Raw genomic sequence first — 23,634 nt, 5'->3', positions numbered from 1 at the left:
TGTTCTAAATCCGCCATCTTGGTTCAAGTCACTCTTATCAATATAACAACTAATTGCAAATTGATCACCGATCCAAAAGTAGGGAAATTTATAATTATACTGCGCCACCCTATTTTTAGATTAGTCTATATAAAATAGTAGGATCAACTCTTAATTAAGTTAGCAGTCTCCTCATTTATTTAGGCCGAATTATTTACTATTCCACTTGGGGTTCCTGCAAGATTCGAATATTTATGAACGGTGCAATAAAAAGGAATTCAGGCAAACACAATATTTAGATCAACAAAATAAAACATTTAATATATGATATATATAACAAATACAAGAATACTGCTTTAAAATGAAATAATACAATAAACTTAATACATCTTGCTAAGTCACTCATGCCAATTCAATGTTCTAAACTTTCACATACAATTCACAGCTTCAAAATCACAAGCTTTCTCAACTCAATAAAACGAAACTTCTTATTGAATCAGTCTCCACATATCTATCAGCTGTACTTAATGTTTAAATTTACAGGAAGCACTGATCAAGGTAGACAATATTCCAAGCAATCTTATTTCGGACTTTGAACTTCGAAGATATGTTAATGTTAGAATAAACAAACAAGTATGACTACTCTTACCAGATACAATCTTCAATACATCAATTAATTGTGAGCACACTTATGAATTAACTTATTTACGTTATCGGAACACATTAATAAAAATTCTCCAACGATTTAACTGAACTACTGTTAATCGCGCTTCACTACTCTAAAAAAAACACATCAATAAGGCACTGATATCTTTCCTTGTTTACTTTTCTCAAACTAGTTAATCTCAATATAATTCTTCTCAGGGCAACATAGAATTAAGACGTAATCCTAGACTAACTGGAACTAATCAGAATTTTGCATTGAGTGTCCAGTTCTTTATTTATCCGGTTACGGCATTAATTTTCCTTTTCAACACAGCTGACTTCACTTGCAGCTAAGTATATGATTCACTATGTTTTGGCTCACTTCTAAACACTATTCTCATGAATTTCTGCCCTAGAGAACTTATAATTTTCTTCCACTTCCTTTGCTTGTATCCTACCCTCCTTCCCGCTCCGCAAAAACTTCCTCTTCTCCTCTCTAATTAAAAATCTTCTATATTTCTCTTCTCCTTTCAGTCCCAAGGTCACTCTCTCTTCGACTCGTGCTTGTTTATTTCATGCGTCTCCATGACAACAAATGGACGCAAACATTTCGCTAATGTAATACAATGCTCTACTGCTACATGAGTGATTACATAACGTTAAATTTTCACAAATAAGAATAAACAGAATATTTGAGCTACTTAATCAGCTTTTTCATTACATACTGAATTAATTATAATAATACTTTTCGTTACATCATATATTTTAGTTATCATAAATTCTACAGATATTATTGTTTAATAATTTTAATAGTAGGTTAAGTTTAGAATAAATATTTAAATAGTAATCCTAAATTAAGGAATAATAAATAATTATTTTTACAAATCATGATTAATACATAATAAGCAATGTTAAATGTGAATGAAAAAAAATAAATTACATAACGTAGTTTCATTCACAATTTAAGTCTATTTATGTATGCAGGAAACTGTCATCCTAACTTTCATTCTGTTTAGGGTCCTTCTGTGTTGCAGGACTTGTTAAACTTAGTTGAGGGCATAGCCAGGGGCACACCAGTAGTGTGTGGTGCCTGTGTGCAAAACTTTAGTTGGTGCTATCCCTCCCCTCCAATAAAAAAATCACTTTAAAAAAACGTTTTTTTTTAAAGTATTTCCTCCTCTTTGGTGCCTGTGTGCATTGCACATATGGCCGGCACGCTCCTGGGCACAGCCAACTCTTTCAAACATTGTCTAAAATATATAGTGATTATATCATCCATTCCCACAGCTTTAATATCTAACCCTACTAATATCTGAACACTACTGGTTCTTTCACCATTTTTTGAATATTTTATAGCATTGTTCCCAGCAGTACAATATACAGTGGAAAAGTAAACTACTCATTAAATAATCCCACTACACGTGTCGATTATTTTGCTATTATAACCATCCACCAGTGTCACTTTGCTGTAATTCTTCTTCTTTCTTGTCACATAATATAATTTCTTTGAATTTTCTTTAGCTCTTGACTGGCCAGTCTCTCATAGTAGATTTTCTTTCTTAACCATGCTTGTTGCTTTCTAGCCTGCATTTGTACTTCTCATGTATCTGGTCATTGCTGGCTACCTTATTTCTTCTGTCACTTCTTTTCCAACTGCTAGCCTAATTCTGTTCATCTGTTTCACTGCTACTTTCTTCACTTAGATATACAGCTCTACATCTTCTTCTTCTCTCTCTTTTTTTTTTTTGTTTGTAAGATGTTCCTAATCAGTTCTTAAGCTTTGTCAAGCTCTTTTCCCCACAGTTCATCTCATCCCACATATTAAAGCTACAAAGGTTTTTCATATTCAGAGTTCCATATATGTTCTTCCTTTTGATAGCAGCCTTTCCCCTGCTTGACTGCTTTCCAAATTAATATCTCTTGAACACTCCCCGACTGGTAGCAGTGTTAATACCTCATTAATAACCAGATCCTGTGAGACTAATGCCAAATCCAATACTTCTTTCACAAACTGCCTAAGTATTTCTCTCCGCAGAATATCTCTAGAAATTAACTATTTCCATGCAACAAGACCTCCTTCCACTCCTTGTTCTTATAACTGAAATCCCCTCATTAGGATCACCCGTCTTGAAAACGCCCAAACAATTTGTCAGAATGTTCTGCGCTTATTGCTCTCTACATTTCCAGGCTTATAAACATCCTATTAGAATTATTCATGTTTACCTGGTACAACAGGCTCTGTTCACATCATCCAACAAAATGGATATAGCAACAAACAAAACATTTAAAAAAAAAAAAAAAAAAAAAAACTTCCGAACTCATTAAAAAAAGAATACCCCCCTCTCCCAATCCAGACTATGCATACATCATATCTTTACCATACAGAAACTGAACTCCCCTTGAAACAATACAATATGAGAATAGTATACCAACCTCAAAGTAGTATCTACCTTCTTGAGACAAATCATTCATTTGTTTCAAGGTCATCATCTGGAGTATACACAGTGGTGAGCTATGGAAATTTTAACAAAGGGCTCGCATCGTCGAGAAAAAAAAAAGGAAAAAAAGGCTAACTTAGCCTTTATAATACTTACATTGTGACTTTGTAGAGCTTCTGACAGATATGATAATTCCTAGGATATCAATCATTAATGCTAGCTCTTTTAAAAATTCCAAATTGAGAAGTTGTTTTAAAAAGCCCTTATATTAATCGTTTGATGCAAAATGCTTGCATAAAGTTGGATAATTTCTCCACACAGCAAGAGCCATTCGTAAACTGCAAGCTGCCCATCGTGGTCCAAACACACAGCCGATCTTTAAAATTTTGATACCGAGGCCTTTTGCAATTGTATTTAATTCTCGTTGATTTTTTGATGATTGATGATAAAAAGCACATAATTTATCCATAAATATTTCAAAATGATTTATTTCTTTAATGTTTTTTAATTGAATCGTCTAATGCTAATTGTAAACGATGAGCTACACAATGCCAAATCACAATGTTTGGAAATCTTTGTAGAAGTTTGATTGCAACACCTGATTTGTTTCTTAACGTTACACTAACTTCATCAGAACAAAATGCAATGAGATGATTTTTTAAATAGTTATCAGAAAATCCATATGAATTTAAAGTAGCAATTATAGTAGCATGTATACATTCTGTGATGGTATTTTCTAGTTCTACAAGATTATTAAACAAGAAGAACAAGGGGTTCTCAAATTTGAGAAAAATTTAACAAAAATTTAACTTACTACATCAATGCTAGAGTCTATTTGTTGTTATCTATTTGATTACAAATCATTAAGAGATATATTAAGCTAGCAAGGAACATGCTCTCACATAAATTAGAACAAAACAGTATAGATTGGTGGCCAATAAGAGCTGAAATTATTGCTTAGAGGCCTAAAGAATGGTTTTTGTATGATATAAGGAATAGGTACCTTTCTAATTTGATGTAGGATGTTAAGTTCAGGCCTCTCAGATCATGCTCTTAACACCCTACACCAAATTTCATGATTTTGAGCTATTTGGGAGTGAGGGGGGGGGGACCAATTTTTCTCTCACCACCACTACTAGAAAAAATTACCTAAATTATTGCTTTCTGTTGCAATTATATCATAAATATCATCTGAGATTTTAATGATAATAGTTAATGAAGAATATGTATGAAGTGTTCATTATTATCATCACACCTCAGTAATACACATCACCAAACAGGATGAACTCTCTCCTTGGACTGACATTTACCTCCAGCCTCTCTCTCCTAGCACAAACAATAGCTTCCTCAGCTTCTAAAAACCTAGGCATTCATTCTTTTCTATTCAAGAAAACAGTATTTTACACCAACCCAGTTACTAACCTTATATAAATCTCAAATTTGTCCATTCTTAGAATACTGTACACACATTTGTGTGTGGGGGGGGTATATCTAAAACCTCCTTAAAAATTCTTGCTGTTCAGAGGAGAGCAATTCGGCTCATTAATGATCCTTCCGTCACAGGCTCCCTTCAACATCTATCTCACGTATGCAATGTTTCAGCTCTCTTTTACAGGTACTTCCATGGTCACTGCTCCAGTGAATTGGCAAACATCATTCCTCCACATGCTGTTAGGCCCTGCTAAAACAAGGGTAACTGCTGTCCAACATTCCTTCACAGTACAACTGCAAACTCATCGAACTGCTTCTTCTTTTTGTCATTTGTTCCATCTACCTTTTGTCCTCTGAAACAGCTTTTCTCATATGTTTCCCAACAGTTTCAATCTACAGCTCTTTAAGAAGAATGTCATATAGGTACTTCTTTCTCAATCTTGATCTACACCTCACAAATGGCAATGCGCTATAGGTTCTTGTACTTCTCATGTGTGTGGGATAAATATATATTAAAAAAAAAAAGAAGGAAAGAAACCTCCATGGAGTTGATTCATTCATGACCTTTCCTTTTTCAAGAATCTTACACAAATTATTATACTTCAATCACTTATTAAACGGTGGTAAAATGATAAAATAAAATGAATTATTAATGAATTTTGATTGAAAATCGCCAAAAACAAAATTGTACTCAATCACAACTATCCATTGCATTTTAATTTAAAAAATTAAACTTTTGATTAGGTGGCACAAAAAATAGCCACATGCGGCTGTTTTCAGCTGGTTCATGGATACAAAGTTCGGTGTTTAAATCTCAACTTTACAGATGTGCTAATCTTGCTTTTGTTTGAAACAGATTTCATAGTCAAACTTGTTCGTTTTTGTGGATTACTAGGTAAGTAATTCACTGTATATTAATATATATACAGTGAAATCAACTTTTTAATAATAGCCAGTACCGTTGACAGGGTGTAGCTTAGAGGCAGCCTGCCTCACGGCGCAGCTTAATAAGGGCTCTCGTTCAGCCATATTGCGATAGGCGCAGTCGCTACGCTAATAATTGCTGTAATCGTAGCAAGTGCGTAAAGAAGTTTTGAAGATTGGTTGGTCTAGCAACTATATCGATAGAGACCGACATAGCTTATAATTTAAATTTAGAAAAGTTTATATTGCGGTAGGCGCAGTCGCTACGCTAACAATTCCTGTTATCGTAGCTAGTGCGTAAAGAAGTTTTTCTAAGCTTAAACTGATTAAAAGTTATTTGCGAACAGCAATGACCCAAAAAAGATTGGTTGGTCTAGCAACTATATCGATAGAGGCCGAAATAGCTTATAATTAAAATTAGAAAAGCTTATAAACATTATTGTGCGATATCCCCGTAGAGCAAACATTTAATTAATATTATTATGTAATCGTTTTGCATTAATGTTTTCTTGTAATGTAATAAGAACAAAATAGCAATTGGAGATTTTCTTATAATCCATCAGGGGCGATATTTGTTTGGCTCAGGGAGCGATCTAATCTGGCGACGGCTCTGATAATAGCAGTATATTCCAGGAACCAAACATCTTTAATTATTAACCAGTTAAGTTCGTTAACTTCCTCAAAATGCTTTTTTTTTTGTTGGCTACATTTTCTCCCATATTTTTGAACCATACTGAAGCAGTTCTGTACGTTAATTTCTCAGTTTACTAAATTTATTAGGTATGCCATTTCAAAATTTATATCCGACATACAAATTTAAACATAAAAGTTTTATTCAATGCATTCTCACCATGCATTATATTTGTTTTGCTTAAAAAAACCCTATGCATTAAGGCTAAAGATTAACTACTCATAGTTAGCTGATAGAGTTACGGCCGCTAAAGTGCAAACAGCTAGCATTTAAATTCGTGTATGTTTTGGGATAGGCCAATGGCACTGGAATCGTAGTATGTCAAGGGCTTAGTTTGGTATCTAGGTCAGTGTCTTGTGAGATTGCGTTGTCAGTATGTTCTAACGTAAAAATAGTGTCCAATAATTACTAAAGCAAGGAATTATTGCACTTAAAAGTTTTTTTTTTATTTTTTAACACGGTGTGTGTAAGGTTATTGAATAAGAAAATCTTCAGAAAATCAACTCTGTGGCAGGAATTGGTTTACTTTGGAATTTAGAGTACAACAGGCAATGGGGTAGTGAAGGTGAAACATCGGAGGTTTCGCTTCCATTTTTGGATATATATATATATATATATATATATATATATATATATAGCAGGGGTGTTCAACTCGTCGATCGCGGAGCGATTTTTGGTCGATCTCTTGTATTCTTCCTTACAAATTTAATTAAAACTGTTTTAATTAAATTAATTTTAAATTAATATTTTATTTATCATTATTTTGTATTATTTTTAATTCGCTTTAAGTGTATTGCTATTGTTTATTTATTTTTCGTTAAAATTGTCAAATCAGTAATTTTCTTATAAGGCCGAGTAAATGAATTAATTTGGATCAGTGGAAGTCAAACAGCTAGCCGAGTGAATACGATTATAAGCAAAGTGTAAAAACGATTGTAGATTAAATATTCCAAAGCACATTACATCGATTTTTTACTTAGGTTAAGTCCCATGTGAATATTGTAAAAAAATAAACTTTGTTTGTCTCGGTATAGTTTTTGTAACTAACTTTATAGTTTTTGTAAATAACTCTTTTGAAGCTAACTGTATATACTGCTTTAATAAGAATATGTTAGAGTGTTAAAAACAAAGGCAATCTTTTTGTTGCTGAAGCTGTACATGGCGGCATTAGAAAGAATGAAACTTTGTTATGGAAACATGTATGTATGAGAAAGGCTTGCAGGCTCTAAGTATAAACATCTCCGAAGTCAGTCAGAAAGAGTTGAAACAATTTTCCAATGGCCGGCAAATTACAATCAAAAGAAAGCGGAGGAGAACCAAAGGCGTGCCGAACTTGAAACGCAAGATGAAAGACTCACACCGATTCTTTGGGGGTTGGAAAACTTCATGCGAGGTCTCAGAGGAGGCCTAATAAAAAAGGACTGAAGCAAGCAAAAGGGTCCCGGTTCCAGAATTGCTGTCAGAGAGGAGATTGCCCAGTCCAGAGTCGCCATCAGAGAGACTGCCCGGATACACGTTGTTTGAGAGAGGAGTTTCCCGCTTCCAGAAAGGAGCTTCTCGGTTCGAGAAGTCGCTAGAGAGAGACTACTTCTAGACCGCAGACAAGGTTTCAAATTGCAGAAAGGAAGAGTTCCAATTGCCGGAGAAATGTTTCCAGGCCAGGTTAATGTCAGGCATTCACTAGTGTGTTGCGTTTTCATTACAATTTGATGAATCAATTGACTTCACTGATATTGCTCAGTTAACGATATTTATTCGCATGGTATTTCAAGATTATTCAAGTAAAGAAGAACTTTTGGAAATTATACCATTATTGGGAAGGACTAGGGGAGAAGACATTTTTTCGGCATTTGATGAATTTGTGAAACAACACAAACTTCCGCTTTTTAAACTTGTATCTATTACTACTGATGGTGCTCCTGCAATGATAATTAATAAATCAGTCTTCATTTGATTACGTATAAACGATGACAAATATCCAGATTTCTTAACGTACCACTGTATTATTCACCAACAAATACTTTGTAGTAAAAGATTAAATACAAAAGATGTTTTGGATATTGCATTTAAATTGTAAATTCTGTTCGAGGAAAAGCCCTCGAATGGCGATTATTTAAATTACAGTCATATGATGACAGGGAACTTCTGTTGTACAATAATGTTTGCTGGCTCAACAGAAGTCAATTTTTATAAAGATTTCTTGTATTAATTAATGATGTAAAAATTTTCTTGATGAAAAAGGAGATATTCACAATTGAGTGATAAAAGATGGTTACACTTATCATTTTTAGTAGATTTCTGTATGCAATTAAGCAATTTAAATTTAGTTATAAGGTAGAGATAAAAATTTAATTGACATGTTAAGTTCAATAAAAACTTTCCAACAATACTTACTTTTATTAAAGAAAAATATAAATGACTGGAAATTTATAGACATCTCCTATATTTTTAAAAATTTTTTGAACAAAATCAAGAAATGCTTAGCTATGATTTAAAAGAATTTATTTGTGAAATAGAATTAGTTGAGGAAGAAATCAATTCAAGATTTAAAGATTTTAACAAAACTGAAATGATTGTATCTTTTATCAATAATCCATTTCAAGAAAACTTGAACATCACAGAAATTTCAAATAAAATTAGTGGGCTGTTTGATATAAACTAAGCTGAAGTAGAACTTGAGATAATAAACATTCAAAATAGTTTACATTTAAAATCAATAAACAATGAAGTCATTTTGGAAGTATGCACATGAAAAATTCCCAATATTAACTGATATTGCACGAAAAATTCTGTGGTGTTTCGGATCGACATACTTGTCAGAATCCGATTTTTCAAATATGACTGTCATAAAAAATCAATTAAGAAACCAAATTGCAAATGATCATTTGGATGATTGTTTTCGATTGGCCACTACTTCATATCAACTTGACTATGAAAATATTGCGAGGTCCAAACAATGCCAAATTTCACATTAACTATTTTTTTTTTTTAATCAACCAGCATTTCCTGCAACTTGTGAGTTTGTAATCAGTCTGTTGTTTTTTCTAACTTTGGTTTTTCAAAATAGAGAAATATTTTATTCCAATATATATATATTTTTTTATTTTAAATATTTGTTGTATTAAAATAATTAAAAGTGATAAATTTTTAAATACACAAATAAAGTTTTTAGTTGTGTATTTTTTTTTAGTTGTATATTTGTGTGTAATCAGATATCAGGTTGGGGGAACGTGATCTATATAAGCGAGTAGATCGCCGAATAACTTTTAATAGAAAAGTAGCTCGTGTAGTAAAAAAAAGGTTGTACACCACTGAAATATAGGATAGGGATAATACTCCCCCCGCCCCTCCACACACACACGCACCTAACACTTCAGGGCTCATTCCCTCTCTCCAGGGTCAAGCCACAAAGTTGCGAATCTTCGAGTTTTACAGGACAGATTATTAAAAAGTGAACTATTAACAATTGTACATACTTTTTTTTAATATAGATATGCTAATAAAATAATTATTTTTAAAATAATGCATCAAATTAATAAATCGCTGTAATTTATAGCATTCAAAAATATGAATATTTAATATATTGGCTTATATATATAATGTCACTTACCACACACACACATATAGAGGCAGGCTACCAACAATGCCTGAAAACAGCTGTAGCTTTGTAGATCTTACCACAGCTTATGATGCAGTCTGGAGGCATGGTGCAATCTGCAAGTTGCTCTGTGCAGTCCCATGCAGAACAATAGTAAAACTAATTGATAACATACTAAGCAACTGCTTGTTCCAAGTGTGTATGGACAAGAACAAAAGTAAACAAAGAACACTGAATAATGGACAACCACAAGGGTCAGTGCTGGCTCCCCTCCTTTTTAACTTATACATTGCAGATTTGCCTAATACAGCCTCCAAGAAGTTTGCTACACTGATGACATTGCTCTAGCTACTAGACACACCAATTTTACTACAATGCAAGATAAACTAACAAATGACCTTGCAATCCTAGATGAATACTTCAGCAAATGGATTTTATGCCTAAATCCTAGCAAAACAGTTTCATGCTTCCACCTGAACAATAACTAGGCTAACAAAGAACTCATGGTCTACTTCAACCACAAACTGCTAAGCTACAACAGATTCCCGAAATATCTGGGCATCACTTTGAATAGAACTCTATCTTTTAAACCACATCTCATTAGCACAGCATCCAAGCTAAAAACACGAAACAATATACTGCAAAAACTATGTGGAATAACTTGGTGTCTCAGCAACAGTGCTTCACTGCACTGCTCTTGGTCTCGTTTGCTCTGCAGCTGAATACTGCTCACCCGTATGGCTGACCAGCGCCCATGTGTATTTGGTTGATGTTCAGCTTAACACCACTACTCGCCTTATTTCGGGAACTGTGAAATCAACTCCAACCTACTGGCTCCCAGTGCTGAGCAACATCCCACCTTCACACATCCTCTGATCCAACTTTCTTCTACATGAATACAGCAAAATCATGGTAATCCAAAATATTCCAATCCACGAAGACATCCCACCCCTAGAAATAAACAGGCTAAAGTCAAGGCACCCTCCAATCTAAACAGCGAAACATCTTGCAGTTTCAACATGAAGGAGAAGTGGAAAGAGTCCTAGTGTACACTTCAACAGGGGACTTCCATGAATTAGTGGACCCAACACAGATGCCTTCAGGTTTTGACCTACCTCGGAAAACTTGGTCTACCCTTAACTGATTTCGCATTAGAAATCTCTAGTTTCTTCAGTTTCTTGGAGTATGGTTTCATCAATGTGGTATACAGCTTGTAATCTTTTTATCCCAAAATTCATAACTGTACACTTCCTCATTAAACTCACTAATTCATAACTGTACACTTCCTCATTAAACTCACTCCAATTTAACTTTTATCCATACTGTCAGCCTATTTAAATCATCCTATAAGCTTTCTACATTGCCTTGATTAAACTATTATGCTACCATCAATTTAGTTTAATCCTTTATCCAAGTGTGAGCAAACAAAGTTTGCGACTTTGTTTGCTCACATCTGTATTAGGCAAAGTTTCCAAGACTGGGGTAAGGTAGTACAACACCAGGCAACTCGTAGCAAAGGTGGACCAAGCTAACATCACTCCTATCTCAGCATCTCCCATAATGCAAAACACATCTCCTTGCGGATATGTATAATGTTATGCATTAAGGGAAGGGCCACTACCCCGACTAGTTTCGACCTTTATTGAGGTCTCTTCATTGGGAGCCAGGCCCAGAAGTGGAGATACCAGGCAGAAGCAATGGCAAGGTCATCTTTATCTATAGGAGTTGCCAAATGGTGTGCCACCTTTTTATTAAATTACTTTGGATTTAGAGAAAGATGTTGAAAGTTTATTTTTCACTTGGTTAGACTATAAGAAATTTAGTTTAATCCTTTATCCAAGTGTGAGCAAACAAAGTTTGTGCCTGAAAATATCTTCAGGACTGGGTTAAGGTAGTATAACACCGGGCAACTCGTAGCAAAGGTGGACCAAGCTAACATCACTCCTATCTCAGTGGGTAGTGGCCCTTCCCTTAATGCATAACATTATACATAATCTGCAAGGAGATGTGTTTTGCATTATGGGAGATGCTGAGATAGGAGTGATGTTAGCTTGGTCCACCTTTGCTACTAGTTGCCCGGTGTTGTTACTACCTTACCCCAGTCCTGAAGATATTTTCGGGTGCAAACTTTGTTTGCTCACACTTGGATAAAGGATTAAACTAAATTTATTATAGTCTAACCAAGTGAAAAATAAACTTTCAATATTATGCTACCCAATTTTGCATTGGTAAATAATCTGATTATTTTCCTTCATGTCATTTGCTATATTGTTTATGTATAAATTAAATAGTAATGGTCCAAACAGACTTTGCAGTGCATTGCTAGTCACCTGCTTTCTCCTGCATTCTGCTCCTCCACATAATGCTTTTTTGGTATCTGTCCATCGGTTACTCTAGTTTCATATCCATTCCCATTTGTTACAATTCGTGTGATAGTATTCCATGTGGTATCTTGTCTAATGCCTTTGAAAATCTAGCAGTATTATCATGTAACCATTTCCTTGATCCAACTCAGCTCACTTTATTATAAAAAGTTAATAAAATACTAAGGCAAAGATGGCCTTTAAGAAAGTCATGCTGTCCCCATACAATATCATATTCTTATCCACCCATTCCAGAATTCTCTCTTTGACAAACTTTTCCAGTAACTTTATTACCACTTTCAAGATACTGAATGGTCTATAATTTTCTACCATGGTCTTGGAGCCTCCTTTATTTTTGCCATCCTTCACTCCTCTTGGGACTTAACCAGAACTGAGAAGACTTAGATTGGTAAGTCATTGCCAGTTGATTTCTTAGCACATTCTCATAATATTTGCACTGACATCTCGTCAATCCTACCTACCGTGGTATTTGTGTTGAGATTCTGCAATATTCTAAGTACTTCGCTTTCATCATCCTCATTTCAAATGCAGAAATATCCTCACTTACTATGGAAGACTGACTTGGACAGACTTGATAAAAGCAGTTGCTCAGTAACTGAACTACTTCATCTGCTTCTGTCACCTTGCCATCATCAGCACCTACTAAACTTATCCTTCATTAGCACTTTTTCCTTGCTACATAGAAAAGGAGCTCCTTAGGATTTCATTTGGCATACTTGGCTAAATCTGATTTGCCTTCTTGCCATGCTAGTTAGCTTTCTTGCCTGAGCTTTATATTGCTTGTGAGTTTGCTGATCACGTTTTTCTTTATAAATCCTCCACAGCATATTTTTTTTTCTTCAGCTTCTACTTAATGATACTACTCATCTAACTCCTTCCTGATTTATCCTCCTGACCTTGGAAAATAGTCTGATATTTTTTTAAAGTATCTGAATTATTTTATTCAGATACTACTTGATTATTTCCCATGCATTCCTATTAACCTTCCCTTGCAAATTCTTATACCATTTTAACTGAAAAATCCACATTTCACAACCTCCCAGGTCAAGATCGTGTGATCACTCACCAATTGGAGACAGTGCTCAGTTCTGTCACCCATACCATCATCTACCAAAGTTATCCTGGCACAATTCTTCTCCACTACCCATGCTGCAAACTTCCTGGCTTGTTTGATATTTCCCCCTCATAATCAGATTTCACCCTAACCATTCTTTCCTGTGTTTTGCCTTGATCGTGAGCCTGTCAATTACTTTCTGTCAATAAAGACTTGAAATGAATATATGGAGTTCCAGCTAATAAAGTATTTCCCTGAAATCTGCATACAAGTTGGGTTGATAAATTCATTACCTATGGAACTGTTTTAAATCATAATTCAAAATCAGATCATCCACAACACTTGGGAAGACAGTAAATGAACAGAAGTTTTCAGAATGGTACAACAGTCTGCAGAGTACAGCCCAAAATGGCCCATTAAAGTAAGTCGATCACTGGGAGTTGCCAAAGAAATGATCAGGGCATCTTGTTGATGATCTCAAGAAATACCTATACTGTATATAGACAAACCAGAAGCTCTGCTGAGGATGAACTAAAGGCAATGGCTGACAAATTGCTTGTTCAAATTGAGGATAATCCAAATTTGCTTATTTTTCTTGGATATCATCAAAGCTCACTTTAATCTAACTTCTTCAGAAAAATCAATTTTAAAATCATCTGTGGGTCACAGCCACCTCAAGAAAATGTACTATTTGGGTAGGAATTTCCTCAGAGGTTTAATTGATTTCATCTTCCTTGAAGAGTGTAGGAGGAATGTCATAAGAAAGGTATGTGGTGATTGAAATCTTTTGGAAAGCACTGGCATCTCCTTATCCTTCACTTCTAGATAAATTTTGGTTCCAAAATGATGGTGCTCTACCTTGCACATTAGTTATGGCTAGAGAATGGTTGTCAAAACATCTGGAGGTAATCAGTCTCAAGACTTAATTCTAATTGGCTCTCCACAGCCCCAGTTTAACCCTCCTGATTTATACAGATGAGTTTATATAAAGGACTGTGTATTTGCTTGCAAATATGCAACTAAAAGAAATGATCAGAAATCAAATTATTTCCAATTGCAATGTGCAAAAGTTTAGGCATGGGGCTAAAAAAATGCACAGAACTAAATTTGGGGGGGGGTGAACATCTGTTGTAGCTCCTGAAGTAAAGTATGGGATGGTATAATTTCTAAAAGTTATTCAATGTTATATTTTTTTTTATTCAAATTCTTATTGAATTCAAATAAAAAGTGACTTTTTATTGCTCTGTAGTGTAGTAACAATTTGCAACCTCATTCACAAGAGGTTGCAAAATGAATAGCATATTAGTACCATATCTGGGTAGTTGATTAAGGAGAAAGATAGAATGTGTCAAGTCTCTCTTGAACAGGATGAGTTGGAATGTTTCATGGGAGAAACAGTGTGAGAGATGCTCTTCCATTGAATGAAGGTGAAGGAAACAAGAGGATGAGGTGTTTATTTATCAAGTCTGATCTTTCCACTGACTTAAAAGAATGTGTGAAATTATTGATGACAGTGCATGATGCAGAAACCATGATGAGTGATTGGAATGAGTGCGAGGTTCTCTTAACTGGATTGCCCTTTGTATACTGTCATCTTCTGAGAGTGGATGACAGTATACAAAGCCTGGGGGTACTTGGTATTCATGGGAAGGGAGATTATCTACCACTTAATCATTTTAGGAAGCTTTTTTGGTGCACTACTATGAATGTGAGAAGAGTGTTCTTGGGTTGGATTTGGGATTTATAGTGTTAGTAGTTGTTATAGCAAGAAATATCTTCAAATGGAGAGGATAAGTTTTGTGGAGATCTTCTTAAGGAGATCTTTATCCTGAATAGGGAATAAATAAAAACCATATCCTTAAAAGAAACATTACTTCACCTTGCAGGAGAATACAATGAGATCATTGTGTAGGACATTTGTTATGGACGATCTTGAAACTGGGAATGATAGAGCATTGCAAAGTTTCTTCAAATGGAGAAGAGGAATAACATGCTATTATCAGTGTATGTGATAGGATATGAAGTTAATAGAGAAAGCCACTGAAGTATAAGAGAAAGCGTGTATACAAAGCCTGAGGTACTTGGTATTCATGGGAAGGGAGATTATCCACCTCTTATTATTTGTTAAGTGATGGATAATCATCACTTAATAAAGTTGCCATCTTAATAAAATAAAACTTAACAAAACTGGCAAGATGGTAGTTTTGTAATCCCTATGCCAGATCTGATAGTTATTCTTGACAATTTCTAGAATATTTCAAGTTTCTCCAAACTTTTTCATGGCTTCTCTTTAGATGCAGCTAGATCCACTAGATAAATTATGGCAGAATTCATATTATTGAATCTTTAAAGCCTTATAAACTCGGTGAGCTATACAACCTTGTCTAGAACAGGCTTTTACAAAGGTTGTGCCCACAGGTGGATTTGAGCCCACAACCTGTTCAGAGAATGGGTGCTATACACTTGGCTAGTCATGCTGGTGAAGAAGTTGGCTGTTGACCCTTATTTTGAGACACCTGAATGATGACAATGATGTTGTAGTTGTGCTTAATTTTTTTATCTTCTATTTTGGGACAGGATATTCATCCTGTCCCAAAACAGAATGCGTGTTGGCTTCCATACAGTCAGGGATGTTCTGGTAAAGATTTCTTTGCCTCGTCACTTTATTGCTTTCATTTGCTACCTTTACTACAATAATTCCAAGGGCCATGCTCACATCTTTAGTTATTACTCTGAGGGTTGATTTCAGCTGCTAGTCAACTTCCATACACAGTTAACTCCAAACATTTTGAATCAGTTTCTCATCCTCCTTCATTTCACCTACCTTTGTTCTTTAGAATGGCTTTTTCTTTGTTCTTTTTCTCCCCTTTCATGGTACTTGTGTATAGGTTTGTTACCTTATTATTATAACTACTACTGTGACACTTCCAGAGTCCAAGGACTCATCTCAGGAAGGCACTCTACTTCAATGCCATCTCCCTCCCATCACCACCAAAAGTATTTTGATCTATAAATTGCATGAGTTCTGACCTTGCATGTGGTTGATTTAAAAAAAAAAAAAAAAAAAAAAAAAAAAAATTAGAACAGTTCATCTGATATTATCATGATCAGAAGTTTTGTTTTCTTTCACCAGAAAAAAATCAGTTGATTTCTTTCTGGTGAAATAAAGTGGAATCCATAATCAAATCATGGCAAGGAGTAGCAATCAGAGGTCAGTTCATTCAGCACCATTATAATACCAACAGATACACATCTGAGAAGGATTGCATGAAGGACATTCTATGCATCTAGAAATTTACGCAAGGTCATGGTCTGAGTTACAAAGAGGAGAGCTGATCTGCTTTATATTTGGAGGGGCAAGCTTGTTAAAGAAAAGTCTGGGTATTGAAGTAGTGAGGATTGATGGTATTTTAGCATATAGTTGGACAGTTTGCATAAGGTGATTTTCAACAGCAAGCTGAGCATTTCTTTCAGCTGATCATTGGAACTGGAAAACAGATGCTGGTTAACTTGTAATAGAATTTTCAGAAATATGATCTTGCTGCTTGGATATATACTTGTAGAAGATCAAGCTTTAGAAATGAATGATATATCAGTTATTACCAGAATTTGGAGAGTGAAAAAAACTGAAAATGAATGCAACAAAGTGCAGCAATGAAGTTCTGAGTCAAACAGATCATGTGGTGATTCTAGATTTGGTATGCTTGAGGAAGTTGAGGTCTTATGAGAAATAGCAGGTTATTGTTTAATGCCAAAAGCGCTGAATTGGATTTGAAAGTTTTTTTGTTTTTTTTTGTATGGATCTTTTTTTTTTTTTATGATCTGCTTTCATGGTTCATAATGAGAAAGCATTAAGTAAAGAATACGTGGATACACTGTGTGAATAAGAACTTGCAAACATCTCCCTCCTACACAGAGGGAATTTAGTCTCCTATCCTAGCATGCCCCCTCCCATAACTTATTCTTTCTCCAGGAGTGATCTAATAGAGTAAGTAGTAGGATTATTTGCATTTTTATTCTGAACCCTCATGATTTGCCATCTGGTTTAGTCCTATATACATAAAGTAGCCAGCCAGCAAAGGTATCTGAGATTAGACCTTTTGCTAAAATATAAAAGTTTCGCAGTGTAGTCACTGCAAAAAACTTTTATATTTTAGCATTTCTGATCGAATATCATCTACTCCAGCTGCCTTTCTGCATTTCGTGTTCTTGATGGCTTTTACTTTCCTAGGTAATGATATGTACTCCTTAGTATTTCACTTAACATTTTTCTACTGCTGTTTGGTCACTGTTTCATTGAACAGTCTTCAAAGTAATTACTCTAGACATCTACAATATCCATATCTTCAGTTATCATGTCTCCTTTCAATAGACTCCAGAACATTTTGCTACCTACCTGATATTTATCTTCTGTATTCTTACCAAAGTCTTCCCTTGACTTTTGTTTAGCTACTCTTACATAGCTTAGCTATCTTGCATTTTTCTCTATATTTTTATAGGACATCTACAGACTTATTTGCTGGGGACTTTTGGTATGCTTTCTTTTCCAGGATTGCATCTTTAACCTCATGTGTCCACCATGGTATTTTTCTATCATTACAGATAAAATCACCACATGCCTCCCTAGCAGAATCAATGCTTTCTTTCAAGTTTGTCAATGAGACCCCAAGGTTTGGTTCTTGTTTTCAAACTGTTTAACTTTTTTTTTTTTCATTAATTTGTGTATAGTTGAGTCAACTGTAAAAGCTGCCTGGTGTTCATTCTTTTTAAAACTTTCTTACATACTGTTCTTTTCAATGTGATACTTATTTTCATCCTACTTAAAACAAAGTGATGGGTTTCTTCCAGTTTCAAATCCTCTGTACACTTTTATCCTGAATCAGCATGAAGATATCACTATCAACAATGATATAGTCATGAGGCTTTTATTTCTTGTTTTCTCTCCATGTGAACTTGGGCATATCTTTATGTTGGTCCATGGTGTTAGTAATCACTAGTCTGTATCCTAGGCACCAACCCATGAGATGCTTACCATTATTATTAACTTTGCCCCTTTCTCCACATTCTCCAAAAATTCTGTGAGTGGTATTCATTTACAATTGTGCTGTTTAGATCTCCAACAAGGACTGCTTTTCCATTTTTAAGTCTGCTGCCTGCTTAATGACTCAATTTCTCTACTCTTCCTTAGGAGAACCTTCTATGAGACCATATGTAGAAATAACTTTCATTGACCATTTCCCCATTTTGAAGTTTGAAATTGCCTTCCGGTATGATACTTATGTTTATCATCACGTGGGATTTCGTATGCTCTCTCCACTCCTTCTTTTCGGTGATCATTATTGCCCAAATATATTATCCTATAGTAATTATTTAGTAAGATTTTACCTGTTTGTCTTCTTTGTCTCAGTAACACAAGTTAAGTCCATGTGGTACTTTACCAGTTCTTCTGCAAGTTAAATTCCCTTTTTGAAATAGAAATATATTGGATTTATTACAGAAGTTCCCTCATGCCACTGATAAGTTTTAATTAACTTTGGCAAATTTATTGTTATATGGTACCTTAACTAGTAAAGAAATTTGTAAAGACATATTTCATCTTGACTAATTTATTCTGAGATGATGTGAACAGGTAGAGAACATGGTCTACCTACTTGTCATTTTGCTGCTTGCAAAATTAATTTCATGCCAAAATAAGACTATGTGAATCCCACCCATGAAAGGTAACCTCTTTGGTTAGGCTAAGGATTAGATAATATAGAAACTCTATATTATATAATCTAAGGATTAGATAATATAGAAACTTTAGAGACCAACTATGTAACATTTTTAAAGCCATTTCAGGCTTGCATTATAAGCAGAATGGTGATTGTGCATTGCACAATGATATTTATCTCTAAGCTTGTAGACATCCATGCTTTAACAGCCAGTTTTAAACACCCATGCCACCAAAATTTGAATCCACAGTCTGTTTGGACTGATATCAATCCTTTTGCATATTCTGTTAGTTGCAAATATTCTCTGAATGGCTTGTTTTGCAGAGAGGAAAACCTCACTTCTGTATGAGACTGGCTAACTTTCTTTCTGTAAAAAAAAAAGCTCAAATATTCATCCTGCCTAGATGAAGGTCTTTCAAAGAACATGTTATCACCTTTTGGCTACACCAGAGTCATTGCAGTGTTCTGTGATTCCTTTAATAGGTAACAGATACATTGATAATTATAATTATCAGTGTATCAATGTATATTTTGTAAAATGCAGTATTGTAATACTGCATTTTTTTGTAATGCAGTATTGCAGCTTCTGCCTGTGTTTTAGTCTGTTTCACTTTTTTCATCTGTGCAATAAAGGTGATCCTAGTTAATCTTCTGAATATATAGTATTTCTTCTATTTTTACAAGTTAAATTGACATGATATTTGTAACTATAATTGCTTTCTGTTTTAGGCCCAGAGACCAGAACAAAGTGTACTGCAAGCTCTAGAAAGTCTCAGTGATAATCAGGTAAATTTACTTCGTGTGCCCGCGCGCACGCACACACACAAACTTACAGTAGATCATATAATACAATTACTCTTTAAAACTATTTGATTTCTGTATGCAGTAAGCCTCCACATAATCTTAGTAAAGAATGAAAACTTATGAAGCTTAGTTTTGCTCATAGATTCAAGGTGTGTAAATTATCATAAATAATAAAAAGGAATGCTTGCATATTATCATTGTTTAGTAAATGTATTGTTATGCACTTTGTAATGAGGTAGCCAATGTTATATTATGTGGGGAGGGGGGATTATGCCAGAACAAACTGATCAAGCTAGATATCTGGAGTTTTAGCAGACTGGGAGTTGAAGGCAGGGCCGTATAGCAAAGATTGCAAATACAACTGAGGATAATTGCAATGCTGAAACAAGCTTTAATGTGTAAGAATACAGAAGTCATTTTGCTTCTTTATATGGCCATGATATGATCTTGCTTGGACTATTGTGCACAGGTTTTATCTCCTGCTTTCTTTACTGATACAGTGAAGAGAGTTCAAAGGAAAGTATTAAAATATCAGGATTGTGGATACAGATTATGAAGGTCAATTGAGAATTTGTGAATTGCAGACACTAACAAACAAGAAAAAGGAATGATATGATTGAGGTTTACAAACTTCTGAAAGGGCCATACAGGATACCAGTAGATGGAATTTTTCATTTTATGGAGGGTGGGGAAAGATCAAGAGGGCACTCATGGAAGTGAAGAAGGAGGTAAGAGCTAGATTTTTTTCTGAGTGGTGTATAATTGGAATGGATTGCCTTTTGGAGGTTATGAATGCAAGTAGTGTGAATCGAAGAAAAGTATGAGCTAATGCAGATTATGTGGCCTTCCTTGATTTGTCCCCGACTTCCTGGAGGTCCTTCTTAATAATAAAATGTTTTGCGAATTTCTACCTAAAAGTGTGGAGGGGCAGTAAAGGTTTATTATGCAGCTTTCTTTCCTTTAGTGTTACATGGTGATCAGCATTCATTTTACACAAATTATGGACTCTACAACCGTGTTATAAATAATTATCTGGCCATCATCTGGAGTATACACACACACACACACACATATATATATATATATATATATATATATATATATATATATATATATATATATATATATATACAGAAACAAGCAAAATTACATTTCACATAGTATGCCGAAGAGACAGTGGTTTGATCAACAGTTATTCTACTGGCCTGACCTCTAGTTAAAATAAAATTATAATAAATAAATGAAATAAATTAACTACATCAAAGCTATATTCTATTTAAGATAACATCAAACAAACATTCTTTCATATAAATAGTTTTGTTACAGTAAAAATGATGTCCTAATTTAACATGACAATCATTATATTAAATTTAGGATTCTGGATTACCTATGGTCCTATTTATGATTAACTCTTAGGGAGAAAGGTTAAGTGGTTAAAATATGTGCCTTCCATATTCTTGGGATTTTTAGACCATCATTATTGTTAAGATTAGAGTGATTGATAAGAATCTCACAGGTCTCCTTAAATTTACATTAATACCATGTTTTGGTTAGAAGTTTATTTTTCACTTAGACTATAATAAATTTAGTTTAATCCTTTATCCAAGTGTATGCAAACAAAGTTTGCACCTGAAGATACTTCAGGACTGAGGCAACTCGTAGCAAAGGTGGACCAAGCTCTCATCACTCCTTGTCTTATTATCTCCCTTAATGCAAAGCACATCTCCTTCCAGACATGTATAATGTTATGCATTAAGGAAAGGGCCAGTACCCAGACTGATTTCGACATTTATTGAGGTCTCGTCAGTGGGAGCCAGATCGTATCACCACTTTGGGTCTGGCTCCCACTGACGAGACCTCAATAAATGTCGAAACCAGTCTGGGTACTGGCCCTTTCCTTAATGCATAACATTATACATGTCTGGAAGGAGATGTGCTTTGCTTTAAGGGAGATACTAAGACCCTCTGAGAAAAAAACCTAGCCCTCAATGCTTCTTAGTGGCATTCATTCTCACCTTCCAAGGGTGCCTTCTTATCCTTTCCCCACCCTACATAAATTGAAAAATTCCATCGACTGAAATCCTGTATGACCCTTTTAGAACTTTGTAAGTCTCAATCATATCATCTCTTTTTCTCCTGTTTGCTAGTGTCTGCAGTCTACAAATTCTCAATCTGTCTTCATAATCACCATTCCACAATCCTGATATCATTTTTAACACACTCCAATATATCAGAATCACAACAGAGACCAGACATGCACACAGTAGTTCAAGTGAGGTCTTAATCAAGACCTTGTAAAGAAGCAAAATAACATCCTTATCTTTACATGTGAAGGTTCATTTCAGCATTGCAATTATTTTTTTGAGTTGTATTTACAATGTTTGCCACATGGTCCCTGAACTTCAACTTCCAAATACTAACACTCAAAGATCCCTAACCTCATCAGTTTCTTCTAACATAATCCCACCAATATAATATGACATCGGATATCTAATCGTGAATCGTGCCAAAGTGAATGACTTCACATTTACTGACGTTGAACTGACATCCATTTTCCCTTGCCCACAATTCCAGCCTATTCAAATCATTCTGCAATATACTGCATATCAGCAGCATTCCTGATTACCCTACCTATCTTTGCATCATCAGCTAAATAGCTGATATTGCCAAATTTGACAAGCGATTTGGCAAATCCATCCCAATATCATTAATGTACAGATTGAATGAATAATGGTGGACCAAGCATTGATCCTTGTGGTACACCACTTGTTACCTTGAATCTTGCAAACTCATCCCCTGTATACCAATTTATTGATATCTGTCAATCAGCCATCCTCTTATCCTTGCTAATAATATTGTATAATCCAAACCCATTTGCTCCATTAGTCTACCATGCTGTATTCTGTCAAAAGCCTTAGCAAAATCCAAAAGTATCGCAACAGTCAATGGCATCCACTGTATCCATTCCCCTTGTCTAGTTCATTGGTAACATTGTTATAGAATTGTACATGTTTTTGGTCATAAAATGTTACAAAATATAAGACTTATTGTTAAATTGACCATATATTTAAAATGTACTTCTGTTCGTACAAATTGCTTACTGGTTTCGCTAGTAACTGACTAGCTTTTTCAAGGCTTGCACAGTACAAAAAATGGTAAATGCAAAAAGGTTTAAGAATACAAAGAACCATTAGAATCTGTTAGGTAGCTAAGATAACACATTCGCGTGACATATCTACTCAGCATCATGAACATGCATTACATGCAAATGCATAATATGATTATTCGTGTACTGTAGCTCTGTTGAACTGAGGGAATTAATTAGATTTTTCCAAGTATTGTTCAGTATGGCCCCCTGATTTCTGTTTAGGTTACTGCCCGTACGTAGTACAACTGCTGCTTCATTAAATACTCTGTCTGTAATCCTCATCTACGTAAGGCATGGAGCTGTTATTCCAGTCTATAGTGTGGTTCGAAGTTGAAAAGTGATGTGCCAATCCGGAGGTGATTGTTCTGTTGTGATTAACATTGCCGACATGTTCTTTCTGTCTTATTTCCAGGCTTCTCAAAGTCTTTCCAATGTAGGAAAGACCGCATGTGCAAGAAATATTATACACACCTGGATATTTATAAAATGGAACACTGTCTTTAGGAGATCTTAGAACCTGCCTTATGCTATTTGTTGGTTTAAATACAACCTTGATGTTATGGGTCTTTAACAGTCTCACAATTTTTGTGGAAGTTGAACCTATAAAGGGGATGACTGCTGTTGAAATTTGCTGGGAGACTGTTCTTTCTTGTTATCTTTGTATAGAAATTTGTTGATGTTTCAAGGATAACCATTTTGTGATAGTGTTGTAGTTATTTGAGACAGTTCTGCTTGAACTTCTTCCTCGTCGGTGTGTATAATATTCCTTGCATGTGCGGTCTTTCCTACATTGGACAGACTTCGAGAAGCCTGGAAATAAGACA

General features: G+C 34.8%; 1 protein-coding gene across 1 annotated transcript in view; it reads left to right on the top strand.

Moving 5' to 3' along the window:
• The window catches only part of stx (ubiquitin-like domain-containing protein stuxnet), a 106,954-nt gene that overhangs the window by 48,664 nt on the left and 34,656 nt on the right, over positions 1-23,634 (top strand). The window contains exon 3 of the mRNA XM_090414243.1: positions 19,588-19,644. Coding sequence (XP_090270369.1) covers positions 19,588-19,644 — 57 coding nt within the window. The remainder of the gene's footprint in view (positions 1-19,587; positions 19,645-23,634) is intronic.

This window comes from Typopeltis vanoorti, chromosome 25 (assembly GCF_054136105.1).
Source record: "Typopeltis vanoorti isolate ZY-2024b chromosome 25, IOZ_Tvanoo_1.0, whole genome shotgun sequence".
NCBI classification, from domain to species: Eukaryota; Metazoa; Arthropoda; class Arachnida; order Uropygi; family Thelyphonidae; genus Typopeltis; species Typopeltis vanoorti.
The sequence above is the reverse complement of the archived record's forward strand: the minus strand, read 5'-3'. Positions and strand labels throughout refer to the sequence as shown.